This window comes from Rhipicephalus sanguineus, chromosome 1 (assembly GCF_013339695.2).
Source record: "Rhipicephalus sanguineus isolate Rsan-2018 chromosome 1, BIME_Rsan_1.4, whole genome shotgun sequence".
NCBI lineage: Eukaryota > Metazoa > Arthropoda > Arachnida > Ixodida > Ixodidae > Rhipicephalus > Rhipicephalus sanguineus.
Window position 1 is genome coordinate 96,637,645 of NC_051176.1, and position 14,435 is coordinate 96,652,079.

The following is a 14,435-nucleotide window of genomic DNA, read 5'->3' on the forward strand; positions in this document are numbered from 1 at the left end:
TACGCCTTATTCTATGCTATTCTTATCCACCGCTAGTGGCTGGCTGATCCCTTTGATAACGCGGACGAATTGTTGCTCCGACCAACGGTCGAACTGGCCAAGCGCGAAAAGTATGAAAAGTATTGGCATTGGAAAATGCATCGTTCCGCGATTGCACCCCAGGGCTGCTCGCGTTGATAACGCGGATGTACCGTCGCTCTGACCACTAGCAAAAAGCACGAAAAGCATTGGAAAGGCATCGGAAAATGAATCGTTCCGCGATTGTACCCCAGTGTGGACCACGACCTCCTCGTGGTGTGGACAACTGAGCTTTGGCTTCGGATTGTCTGCGACTAAGAAGCAACTCAAGCCAGTTGCAAAAGCAGGGCAGTCTGATCGCCATCGCTATCAAGGAACGACGGCCCCCATGCTCAGTCAACAGCGGCGGTTTCTGGTGGTGCCAACATGCAATTTCGACTTTGAATTTGTATTTTTGTGTTCTAAAATGCACCAAAATGTCCGAGATTGTGTTTACTGCATGTTAAATTAAATTTCTGAGCCCGTTCCGGAATGGCATCATCAAATTTCGTTGAAGCGGAATGGCAGCAGAAAAAGTGTTCGTTGTGGCGAGCATATTTATGCATTGACTCCTATGGACTGTTGACGGGGAACCGAGAATTATTCGTTGTACCGGAAATTTCGTTGAAGCGGAGTTCGTTGTAGCGGAGTTCGACTGTAGCCCAATTCCCATCTCTAACACAGCAGGTGCTTGGCTGTTGCAGATTGGTCATGAAAAAAATGCACCAGCCAACTCTGCACAATACCTTTTTTTTTCCTCAACTCCTGCATTCCCCAAATCCTACGTTTTATATGGTCCCCTGAAAAACATATCAGCGGGGTTCTACATAATCACTTGCAGGGCAAAATAAACTTAACAGGCTCTAGAGATGAAATGCTTTAGGTTAGGAGTAAGTGGGCTGGTATGGCCATGCAGGAACAACAATCGTCAGCGGATGTTTACGCCAAGATTACCAACTTTCAGGGAGTTACGCTATCCACACAACAGTAAGGGTTAACAGTACAGTAAAAGCTCGTTAATTCGACTTGTTAATTCGGACACGTCATCTGGTCCTTGTAAATATACGCATTACTCTATGAGACTGGGCGCTTGTTATTTTGGACAGATTTGATCGCAAATCGGATAATTCGGCGAATTTTGGGCCGCTGGCGAGGCTTGAAAACGAAAAAAGAACAATTCGGAACAGAAGTGAAGCTCAAACGCAGCATCGCCATGGACATCAATTGTCGACTTGGCTTGACTTGAGACTGGTTGAACGTCTTTTCTTCCCGTGTGTTGTTGGCGGTGCCATTTTATTGCTTTGTTCCCGTTGGTGTGCTGCATCGCTGAACGTCATTTTATCGAGGAACGATTCAGTACGGCTCCTTTAGCTTGATTGTAGCTGGTGCTTTTGTGCTGACTTTTCGTGTGAACGCACTCTCCGCCGATGGCAACGCCGGCGAAGCGGCCCAAGTACGAGGCGAAGGACTTCACCACCAAAGTAGAAATTTTGCGTGCCCTGAAAAATGGGCTGTGCCGACAAGAAGTTGCTCCTGTGCCATGACGTCGGCAAACAATACGACGCGAGTCTCCTGAGCGCAGTTAGCATTCTTGCGTATGTGTGGCAGAACACGCCTGCGCACGCCGTTGCCAACTGTTTCAGGCACAGTGGCTTTGTTGTACCCGACTCCAGCGATGCCAAAGTGTCGCCGGACGACGGTGGCGACGATGGGCAGGATTTCGGAAGTGTTATGCCTGATGCAGTGACACTAGAGGATTATATCGGCATTGATGATGGCGTTGCCACTGCCGACTGTCTGACTGATGAGCAAATTGTCAAGGAAGTGATGCATGGCAACGAATCCGAGAACGAAGAGCCTGAAGAGGAGCAGCCACACCATGAGCCACACGGGCCCCCTCGCACTGTGAAGGAAGTCGCGGAGGCCCTCGTCGTCCTTGAAGAATTTTGTTTTGGCACTGCAGACAGCATGCGAGCTGCCGCACACCTTGAAGGGCTCAGAAAAATTGTGTCCGCGTGAATTTCTGCTCGAAAACAGACACACATCCGCGATTACTTAGTAAAGTAAAGGTATGTTGAAAAAACTCTTGCATTTATTGTGTTTATTTCGACCATTCGATAATTCGGACATTCGGTTAATTCGGACATTTTTTCCGGTCCCTAGAAATCCGAATTAACGAGCATATAAGTATTTGCTGAAAACCATGCTATTCAGCAGGTCTGTTTTAGGGACCTGTAAAGTAACTTTTACCTGCACAAAACCCGAGCTTAACACTTTCATGACCGCACCTATTCCCATCAATAGTATGTTATCGATGACTGAAGTTTTGGCACACACTGAGCGGTTCTGGACAGCTAACGCAAAACAAAGCATAAAATAACATGTTTTTTATCAGTTTTGTTTGCGAGTTTGTTTTTTCCACCGCGGGGACATTTTTAAAGCTCGTTTGCAGTCGGGTAGGTGAGCGCTCGTTGTTTCAGACTTCGCGTCAACGCCGTTCACAGATGCTCCACAGAACGGCAAATTTCGACGGATTCCAATTAATATGAGCGGGAATCTCTGGATGATGGTAACACCACAGACACGGAAGACGACTTCGATTTGCCAGGCTTCAGTACGGACGGCGAAAGTGCGTCAAACCTCCCCGGAACATCAGCAGCTATCCGCCGGTAAGTTTTGTCTTCTCCTCGGGTCGTTTTATCGCTGCCGCGCGTCGATGTAAACATATCCGGTGCGTTCTAAAAATAACAGCTCTTATCTGCAAGGTGTTAACTTCATTCGGGCGGGAGCATTTGGCGCCGGCTGCAGAAAGAGCACAGTTCTCTTAGCGAAGACTGCGCAGAGCAGACTTTGACCCAACGCTCCGGTGTGCTGCGCGGCGGTGTCTTCGTGTTGTTTTTTACCGCAGAAGTCGTCAGAGAGATATGCAACCACACAGATAAGTATGCGTGGATGCATACTTTCGAAAAGCCAACATACAGTGAGAGGGACGGATCCATGGAGGGAGGTTACTGAAGAGAAGATGAGCAAGTTCGTCTCACTCCATGTGTACATGGTAATCGTTGAAGTCCCGCGCTTGCATTGGTGTTGGTGTCGACGACACATATTTCCAGGCCTTCGTCCACCGTCAGTCATGCCATGGAAAAGGTTCAAGGCTTCTTGAGTGTGTCTGATCTGAAGAAGGCAACCGTCGCATCCCACGAGAATCTTCAACACGTGTCTTCTCTATTGCAACACAGAACGATTTTTCTACGCTATCTTTTAACCCCGTCGGAACCTTTCAGTGGATGAGAAAATGGTGAAATGTGAAGGTCGGCATGGTATTCGGCAGTATATGAGCGAGAAAGAGGTCAAATGAGGGTAAAATTATGGATTTTTGGCAGATTTGGGACAGGCTACACTGTTCATTTCAACAAATGCACAGGAAAATTGAAAAATACCGGAACTGTGCTAGGAAAGTTGAACAGAAAATTTTTTTGTTCCCCGAAACATGTGCAGCCAGCCTTTGTTTCACCGCGTCAAGAACCTGCATCGCGCGGTGGCGTGATAGGCGCTAGTGCCTATATTCTTGTATTTATGTAAATAATCATTGTACTTACAGTGCTTATATTTACACTATTATTCTACGAGGGCTTTGCGTTCAAAACGTATATTTCGATTTTTTTTACTGTTTAACCTTTGCAGAGTAGCATTAATGTTTTTACGAATCTTTCTTTTTGATGCATTTTTCTTTGATAACTTTTTTATTAAATTTGAAATAAATCCGTTGTTTGGAATTAATACTGTTGGAAAGACCAATCCTTCCTCTATCATTTGATACCCTACACTTTAGCATCAGTTCTATTCTGTGTCAAGGAAAAAATATTTCCTGGACTAACCAAAAACAACCGATTTTTCCGCGGTCATGAAAGTGTTAACAAAATTGATAATTTAACAATGCGCTTAGCTGCAAGTATCAACTCATTAAACAGAAGTTCAACACTATCACGCATGAATCATCTTATGTACTCAAATGTGCTATGCTTTCACATATGCTGGAAGGCTTACTTGTTCTCACAGCCCACATGTAGGTTTTCCCCTCACAATTTTCCTAATTTTTAAAAACGTTGTCATGCTCATGAAAAGAAACGGAATTAAAATCTCTCTAGCTTTTTTTCATACTCTAATAAATTTACAAGAACAAGTGAAGAGGTCAGAAACAGCGTACCGTGGGAGGTGCTTGTTGAGAGCCATCGGAGCCAGGGCGCCTGGCTTGCTTCTGCAAGGCAGCCAGAAGAAGTGCTCCACGACCACCACGACCACAGCCCACAAATGACTCATCCTCATTGGAGGCCTGCATTAAAAAAAACAATTCAGGGTATAAATCATTATTGTAAGAGGTCCACACAATCCGCCACCAGCAGGGTTCTAAAAGATATGTTATTAAAAGAACAGCAAATGCAACTGAGAATTTTAAAAAATGTTCAAAATTGAACAAGAAAGCAATAAAAACAAAGAAAGCAAATGCAAAACACAGGCTCCGTTGAGTTTTCAAAAGCCGAAATTCACGACGCCTGCTGATGCACCTTCTTGCCCCTGTGTCATCCGCCAGCAGCTTCCAGCGCACTCATCGGCACAAAAGAAGAGAAAAAGTACTTGTCATGTGACAAATCCCTTTACCTCCGCTCGTAATTGATGGATTAAAAAATGTTTGTGGCAATCAATTTGTGAAGCAATAACCTTTAATAGTGAGGTTATCTGATTACTTGGAAAATTGTTGCAGGGCTCGTGCAACAGCTGGGACACCCCTTGTATTAGCTGGATAATGTTCTTGAAATCTCCCATTTTGCTTTTTTGGGTTTTGGCAAAAGTTTTACTATGAAGGTTATGTTGTATGAAGTTTCCATGTTTTTCAAGTAGTGATCTGCTGAAACAGTCAGAATGGTAATGACCGTTTCAATTTTTTATGGATTAAATCGTACAAGAAATGGACTTTTGTCAGCACAGTCAGCTTCTCGGATCATTGTCTACTATGTACAGTCAACACCTTCATACAGAAAAAAAGAAAAAAAAACAATAAAAATGCTCAGTGGATGGATGCTAACGCTCAGTGGAGCTAACCACTGGCCATTAGCAGCTTTATAACTTTTTCGGTATCTGGCACAGACCACAGCATTTCTTATTTTCCCCAACTAGCTGCTGGTATGAGAGATGGAGCAGTAAAGTAGCATAAATACTGCTGGTGGTGTTTAGTCACCAGGAGGTAAGTTGAGAGAAAGAAAGTAAGGGAAGGCAACATACAGGTGAGGAAAAGAAATCATAGGACAACGTGAGAAGACTGCAGGGTAAACACTGCATCACTGAGCGTCAGTACGTGTCTGGCTTGGTTTCGTGTTTTGTGCAAGTCATACAAAGCAGGAGATTGTGCACTCCCACTGGCGTATCATTTCTAAAATGGAGATTTTGCCAGATGAATGCTTGTCCACCACAGAAAACAGGTCACACAGTCGATATTAGAACAGCATTAGCAATGAAAGTCAATAAATTTTCAAAGGGGAAAAAAAAAATGGCGAAGCTTCCACTAAGTCGCGCAAGGCTTCATACGTCAAAACTGGACGGTTCTGAAGTCTAATCTGGTTGCTTCTAGGTTGTTGGTAGGCTTTAGCTGGGTTAGCCCTGACACGGATGTCCAAACTCCAGAACCGAGCGCCTGCACCTCTCATAAAACGACCCTTTCTTTATCTCTGCTTTTTTTCTCTATCTTAATTTCTCTCTCGATCTTTCTATTTTTTTCCATCTCTTTCTCTCTCTGCTTTCTCTCTCTTCCTGTGTTTCTTCTCACTCTACATCTATCTCTGTCTTTCTATCTTTTTATGTCTCTATTCCCATTATTTCTCTCAATCTTTCTCTCTTTCTATAGCTTTCTCTCTCAAAAATTTCTCTTAGTGAACAAGTGGTGAGTAGTGGAATTTGCCCAACCAAAACTAGCCGGCGTACCACTGTAGTAAAGCATAAAAAAAAGCCAGTGAGACATTGGTGCAAGAAAAAAATTGCACGTATTTCCGCAGTTTGGCAGAACATGCCAAGCAAGAGAAATGATCGAAAAAGGTGCGAGTTTTAACCCTTTGTAGGTTTGCCTATACTTTTGACATGATCATATAAAAACCGACTGTGGTATATTCATATTAGCTAAAAAGAAATAGTATAAAAAAAATTTGATCAAAATCAAGGCAGTAGTTTACCGAAAAAAAGTGGGACATATATGTCCCATTGACTCATGAGAGTGTTTTCAAAAAGTGGGAAAACACTGTCCCACTGTCTCATGAAGAAGGCACCATCTCGAGATTGCATCAACTGGTATTTTGGGATGGAAACGGCCGAAGCAAGTGGCACAGAGTATCACTTCTCAACTTGTGCTAAGGAAAGTTGTGCGGACCTCATTTCCAGCAGTAGAACACCACCTGCACCTGCGCCTCTTGTGAGCCTTCATAGCGCTGTGGTCTGTTCCTGTAAAGCTTACTTCACCGCATGCACAAACCATTTTTTTTTGTCCATTTGCCTGTCCTTCCTTTCGCTGTCGAAATTTTCGAGTACGGCTCTTGGGCCCTGAATATGAGCCTACTTTTGAAGAGTTATATGATATCAATAAAAATATTTCACTAATATCCACAATTACGCTGAAGGATGAGCGTGGCAATTTCGCAGGGGATTGTGTTTCGATGTAATTTATCGGTCAAGTTATTGCGCAAATTTACAAAAACACATGATGACTGGAAGCTAAAATCGCCTCTCTGAAAAACCAGAAAAAGAGGAAATTATCCGGCATTTAGATTGGTAGGTTCTTTATCTGAAGAGGAGGAAAATTCAGAACCTGTCATAAAAAAATTTGTCGAAATTCACTGCCATTTTAACGATACTTCCGGCCATCGAAACTGTGGTAAAAGATTTTTCCTCGAGAATACAAAGACTCAGGTGAGATATGAGAGATTGATCATTGCGCTAATTGCAAGGGGTGATGTGGGAAAAAAATTTTTCCTGCAGACGGAAAAGTGGGACGTATGTGTCCCGCTGTCTCACAAAGGGTTAAACATACAGGAATGACGTACATGTATGTCTTTGACAGTCTTGTGGCTGTTAGCGGATGACGTGCATGTACGTCCTGAACCTTCAAAGAGTTACTCTCCGAGGCTTTCATTCTGGTGATACCGCATGCGCCAGTAGTCTCAGGTCTACTAAAATGGCAGAGGACAGCACATGAAAATGAAAATGCAGACTGTGCGGCCAAAACTGCGTCACCCCAGGGCCAAGGCACTGTTTCGTAGTGTTAAGGACCAATCGACGAAGTTGGTGCTACGCAATGTTGCCCGTGGGCAAGGTTACTTGTTCCCTACGCCGGCGAAAAGAGCTAGTCAGGCACAGGAGAGGGGCGCAAAAATTGTTTTTTGAAATGGAGCGTCTGTGCGACGCGCAGCACTGTGATATTTGCAGAATATGATCACCATGGCCTTCTGCATGAATTAGCGAGCTTGTTTGGGAAGCGTAAAAAAAGTAAGAGCCTGTTTACTGACCCTTCAACTAATTCCAATAGACGCACCAAAGAACTCTCGGAGTGAAAGAATTAAAGAATTCTTCAGACTGATATCACTCTCTGAAAGACTATCTAAAGAAAAATTCACATAACAGGCACATCTAAAAGGTTCCATCCTCAATATTTGGGCAGACAACTAATCAAGCTGAAATTTTCAAGAGTTAAAGAAACTTCGTATTAGCGCTATATTTGACTGCGAAGTCAAATTTTTCATAATGGCTCTTACTTTTTTGCAGGCTTCACAAAATCCAAACACATTCCCCTATGGTCACTAACTACACCCACGTGAGATTTAATACTTCTCATCTTTAGGACAACGCCAAGTGCACTTGGCAATGCGCTTGGACCACAGAGCGGCACCTACACTGATATGACTCTCGTGAACGGAGGATACGACGACCACACACAGCACTCTCGACAAGTGCACTCACTGATACAGCAGGTCAAGGCCAAATGCTTCTTTACATCGTGTTAGGCATCCGTATGAGCGGTTAAAGTAGCACTAACGCAACGAAACAAATCGCCTTTTGAGGACCTGCATGACGTACACGCGCATGCAGACACAGACGACGCATGGAGCAATCCATACTAGACGCGGTTCAGCCAGAAGCCACCAGGCGGCGACTCCGCTCGATCTTGCGGCCAATATAAGATATAAGTTAACGTGAGAAAGAAAAAAAGAACTTTACTGAGGCCCTGAGGAAATGGATCATGGGGGCCTTGTGGGCTTCCTTGGCCACTAATACAAGTACACTTGTGAGATGCCCGCTAGGCTATAAATTATAATTTTTGTGAAGTAGGGAAGCACCCACTACTACACCATTTTTAACCGTGGTACCTGCTACACACCTGAAAGGCATTACATGCACTTTGTTGATGCTGTGCCTGATGACAAAGAATTATGGTTGAGCCCTTTGTAAATGGTTGGCATCATTGAACAACACCTGGCTACAGAATTCGTGTTGCACAATGCCTGGTTGTTATTTTACTCTTCTACCACGCTATATTAGGTATGTTAATGTAGTTCCTTCGTGACATGAAGCCTGTATAGGGTCTTTTTGCAAAGGAGTTTCAAGCACTGGCAGGTGTCTGTGGTAGAATACTGGGCTGCCACGCAGAGGGCCCAGGTTCGAACCTCATTCCATCCTGGATACTCTTTTTTTCCCTCATTTTGCGCAATAGCGGTTACGGACACCGGCGGCGGACAATTATGGTGCAAAAAAACGGCTGTTGTGATCTCATAACTTTCGCTGTAAAATATTGAGCTCCAGCAAATTGTGCGAGGACATGTTCACTGACAGGCAGAGGGTGAACTTCTCGCTCTACAAACTAGTTTAGCTCAGTCAGGTCTACGCATATGCGCACATCTCCATCAGGTTTCTGAAAAATGACCACTCCTGAACACCACTGTGTTCGCTACTCAACTGGCTCAATAATGCCAAGCTCAACCATCTCTTGCTTTGGCCTTCGACATCAATGGTATGGGAACTTTTCGAGTGGTCAACTCTAGCGGTACAGCATCTTGCATGCAAGCTTAATTTTACCCAGACCGATAAAGAGTTCGGGAAACTCACCCTCTGAGTTGACAGCTTCGCTTTTATGACTGATCACTTGATCAAGGCGTTTCACGATGCCTAGCTTTTTGCTAGCTGCCCTTGACAGGTGAGGCGTCTGAAGACCATCCACGATGTAAATACTCCTTTTCGACTATGTGTCGCAGTATGATATCACTGCCGCTATCATGCCGGAAACAGGAAGTTCCTGCTGGTTGGGTCCCTTCAAGACCTTATCTGGCTTCTGGAGATGCAGACACTTGAAATATCTCCAGTATATTTGGAGAGTAATCACTGTTGCATCAGCTCAGCTCCTACATCCACTTTGAAGGTGGGTACATTGATGCCCACAGTAGCATCCACTTGTCGTCGCAGCTGGATAAAATGACTCCGAGAAATGCGTCATCATTACCAATGATCTCTTGGACTGATGCTCTTCCTTTCAGACAAGGGAAAAATGTCCCTTTTGATGGCACTTGTTGCATGTCGCTTTTTGTGTAGGGCACTTCCCTGTAGTGTGCTGCGAGTACACAGAACACACACTGCTTCGCTTCTGCTTTAGGTGACTTCACAGCTTGCATTATGGGCGTCTTTTGTTTTCCCGGAGACACAGTTGGAGTACAAGCCTGGCCAACTCTATCCATCTTCCCTTCATTGTAGCGGCTTGTTCCTTTACCGCTTCAGACAGTCGTGCCATGCCTTTTCAAGGGTTGGCTCCCCGTCCAGCTGCTTTCTTTCCAACAGCTTGCGGTCTCTAATGCCCACTACTTGCCGGTCCCGGACAATCTCGTCATGCAATTCTTTAAAATCGCACAACTTGGCCAGTTGGTGCAGCTCTGCCGACAAACTCTTCGGCACCTTCTCCTTCCCGCTGTTCTCTTCTAAAGAATGTTGCTCTTTCGTACACAACATTTCGTCGAACAATGAAGCAGTTTTCGAACACCCGCAGAACATCGTTGTAGCTGTTCTCTTCCTCTGTCAGTTTGAATGAGGCAAGGATGTCTTCTGCTTTGTTTCCCATAAAGTAGACCAATGCGTAGACTTGTTCCACGGTGCATTTCGAGGTGAGGCCACTCGCGATGTGAAAACGTTTGAAACACTGCTTTCACTGTGGCCAGTCACTTGGATTTGTGAAGTTAAATTCCTCCAGACCAGGACGGTAGACAGGGAGGGGTACCGAAAAGAAGTAATGAAAATAGGTGTTTTTCTCAAAAAGTCAAGGCCTTCAGCAAGTGGGCCCCCCTTTCCCCGAAAAATATTTCTGGCTACGGGCCTGCTCCAGACACTTGCACTGAAAGCTGGCCATTGCCACTTTTCCTTGCAGAGCTTGCACCCCTCCATCAGACCGTTTGTTGCAGGTTCAAACGTACGCTGCCACCATGTAGTTTCACGAAGGGCAAGAAACATACAACAGACACGTATGGCGTTCAGCTGAGCATCCCCCCCCCCCTTGCCGCCGGCTCAGGTTTCTCTTCTGTCCAGCAATAAACACACACAGCACATACGTGACGTCCCATCAGGGGTGCTTGGCCTTCATTTGGCAGTCACTGCCAAAGCCATATACACCTCTAAGCAGTCGCAAAGGCAGTGAATGTATCATCAGTGCGTGTTCCAATGGCGTTTTCGCACGTGACACAAGTCACAAAGATGGGATTTTGTTGAGGTTACTACGACGTGCTGTAGGACCCAATAGAGCATGGTATGAAGAGAAATTTTCTATGTGGAGCGGTGTGGACCCACACAAGTTGCGCATTGGAAAAGATGCGATGATGGACACCAAGTTACTGCCACCAACAACCCATGTTAAGATCCTAAACTACTTAGTGCTGTCAATGAGCTACACTCCTTTGCAACAAATGAAAGTTTACAAGGCTTTCGACAGTAACAATGACTTCACGAGTGCGTTCGTGAAGAATGTGGCAGCGAAGCAATTGCTGTCAGAATGTGTCATCACATTGACCGAAGTGAGTGTAAACAGCTAGCAGTTCAGGACAATTTCCTGCGAGTTTGCATATGCTTAACGCTTAAAAAAAAAGAAAGATACTTCAATTTGTTTTTTTTTACTTAGTGGAAAAACGTGGTACATGTGATCAGTGTCAGTTCTGTGAATTCGCAAGGCATGCAACAAAAGTGTGCTCCTTTTTACCTCACAGTGAGCGTAAACGTGAAAAAATTCAAAGAATCACGAGCGTACGGATTGAAAAAAATCTCAAACTAAGTGCTTTAGCAGAAATTCCTGTGGCAAATAACATCCAAGATATGTTGTCTTCATGAAAAACAAATCAACAGTCAGCGCATAAATGTAAATGTGTCAACAGTGGCCCAACCTAGCTAACGTTTTTTCTTCTCCAATCAAGCCACGAATGAACGTTTCTGAATTGAGATTATTTATTCTGCAATTCATTTCTAAATCAACCACTCTCAGCGTCTTCGGGAGCCACATCTGAAGGCATGGATTCTTGCGGCTGAAGATGGCAGCATTGTGATAGTTCACAAAAAAAAAGCCAATTTAAATTTAAGTACTGCAATTCAAACTCTTGTTATAATAAAGTGGCGACCACAGATGCAGACATGGCTGAAGATTATCAAATCAAGTCTTTCCTATTTATGCGAGCTAGCCAAATGCTTCGCCAATTTTCCAATAGCACCCGCGTCCTCTCTCACTCAGTTTAGGCACAGAAAACATGCCGATACCTGGCTCTCTCTATACTCGCAGACAACTTTTCTTGGCAATGAAGGAAAGGTGGCGGGGGCGGAGCAACTGCACGTACTGCTCCGCCAAGTTGTCCCGTTCGGCGCGCGTTTCAAATTTAGTTTTGGTTTGTGAACCTTCCGTATCTTCTGTGACGGCCTTTTGATTGTTTGAGCGGCCATCACAGGCGTGCACAGCCACTTGTTAGTGAAATTTGTCACAAGATCCCTTGGCGAGTGCTCGGAAGAGCTGGAGGGTGACGACCGCTCACCTGAAGACGAAGGCGCCATTTTGACTCTAAGGTGCACGTAAAAGGTGTGACGTTTTCGCAGTTGCAAAAACGCGAAATGACACTGCATAAAGTAAAACAAATATAAACATTTCCTTGAGGTGTGCTGACCCTCTTTTCAAACAGCGCTCCGTAGAAAATAATGTTTTTTTTTTATTCTCAAGCAAAAAACGCGGACGCAGTTGTGGGACTATATTCTTCAGCGGTAGCACACGCATAGTTCGGCTCTGTAGCCTTCCCTTCATTGCCAAGAAAAGTTGTCAGCAAATATAGGTCCGTTTCGAAGAATACTGTTTCCGCTACTACAGCCGAACATCGCACAAATCGGCATGGCTGTCGCACTAAGTGAAGCACAGCAAAACATGTGCGTGCCAACTGCAGCACAAGATAGCAAAGTCCAGCATCATGTGGAGTCATGTGGAGTGTAAAAAAAAAACTTAAATTTTTTTGCTGTCCCAGAGTTTCAAGATATAGTAGTCACTTAAACGAAACTCTGGACAGAGAGAGGGAGAAAAAAAAAGTTATTGTGGATCAGCAAAGGCCTCGGCCTTCAGGTTGTGATTTGTAGCCGTTTTGGGAGTTTGTTGCCGTTTTTTTTTTTTGCATGAAAGAATTCCCAATAATTATGCAGAACCCTCTCCTTGCAGAACCCACTTCAGCCTTTCAGCTACAACTATTGCAGTCTGTTCCTGAACAGCAGTGAGCATTGACCGATATTTTCAAATGTAATGATAGCATCATTTCCCTTCTTGCTCCTGGCTCTGAGAGTAAAGTAGTGGCAACAAGACTACGGTTGTTATCCAACACACACGATGGCTCATACTCACTACAGAGGTGTCGCAAAGTTCTTCCTCGTTAGAAATCGTTACTGCAGCTGCAACACGATTGCGTTGCATTAACCTTCGAACAACTGCCCAACAGATTGAATTTCCCTTATATAGTATCACAATTTTACATGGTGATCGGACTGTTTATGTTGCATACGCCGATGCAGTAGTAAGCGTTTCGTTTGACGGGAGTTCACACGAATACCGAAGCCGTATGAACCAAATTAATTTTGTGCCCGTTGGCGCCCTGCTAACGTTCGTATCAATCTGTTAATCCGAAATATTAAGCACAGTATACACCAGAGCATGTCATCTAGGTAATTACAGAGAAACATTCGCATGTGTGCGACTTAGCGGTGAAGGAACGCCGAGAACGCCGACTGAACGTCGTCAAAATAACTGTGTCTCGCAGTCCCATGAAAGTGGGTTTTCATTGGCTTGCCCGTTCCAATTAATTTACGCTGTCAAGCTACGAGAGATTTAATTTTGAAGAATCACCTGCACAGTACACGCGCGTTGGAAGTGCTGCGTGAACAACGCCGCTCAGCTAGCGACTAATCCAACACTTTAATATCGCAAGACAAGCGCACCAGAGCCTGGTACTACACGAACACGGCGCAGTGCCCTTAGAAAACGATTAACTGATTTTAAAATTGGAAAAGGCACACACAGAAGCACACATCCAATGCTAAGCCTAACGCATTATTTGCTTGTCAAATGTCAACAATGCGGGCAGTATGAAATTGACACGTGCGTGCGAATTGCGAACTGAGTGCAACTTCGCCATTGCCATTATTACCGGGCACTATAGGTGCACTAGTGAACGACGACGAAGCTGTTTCCTATTCGCCCATTTTTTACCTCATTTACAGGTTAAAACACTTATTTTGTACACCTGCCATGCATTTGTGCGCGCTACATGAACTATCGCGTCAGCGGATACATTACGGAGATCTTAAGCGACACAAAAAGGAGGCGAAAAAGGGAGTGAATATGTCACTGTTAAGTTAACGCAAGCACATGGCATTTGCAAAAGTGGACAATAAAGTGTCGCCTGAACAAGGGAGCCGTGACCAACGCTCCATGCACGATAGGTACCGCCGTCAACACGACGGTACCTTCCGTACGACCGCTAGAAAAAAAAGGTGCAGCCTTACCATTTTAATTTGCCCTCAGGCCGACTCTGCAGCAGTTTGCTTTTTTCTAACAGTGATGCCGCCCAGAATTATGCGCCTTAACCACCGTAACCACGAAAAACCTGCCGTAAACACCACAGGCACGCTTGGTGCCTCAATCCGTCCAGCTCAACTGCGCCGTCTATCCGTCTATGCGCTCTGCTGTTGAGGAGAGACTCCTGGAACTGCTGAAGGGCGGAGAAGAAAAGATGCTAGGAGCAACAAAAAGCGCAAAAAAACTATCATATAACTTTGTTTTCTATTTTAAGTCTTTC

At 44.6% G+C, this 14,435-nt stretch overlaps 1 protein-coding gene across 1 annotated transcript in view; it reads right to left on the reverse strand.

Moving 5' to 3' along the window:
- The window catches only part of LOC119394305 (piwi-like protein 1), a gene marked incomplete in the record, with an annotated part of 194,538 nt that extends 180,234 nt beyond the window's left edge, over window positions 1-14,304 (reverse strand). The window contains 2 exon segments of the mRNA XM_037661595.2: window positions 4,265-4,390; window positions 14,143-14,304. Of these exon segments, the coding sequence (XP_037517523.1) occupies window positions 4,265-4,390; window positions 14,143-14,145 (129 nt within the window).
- Window positions 14,305-14,435: the final 131 nt, after the last annotated feature.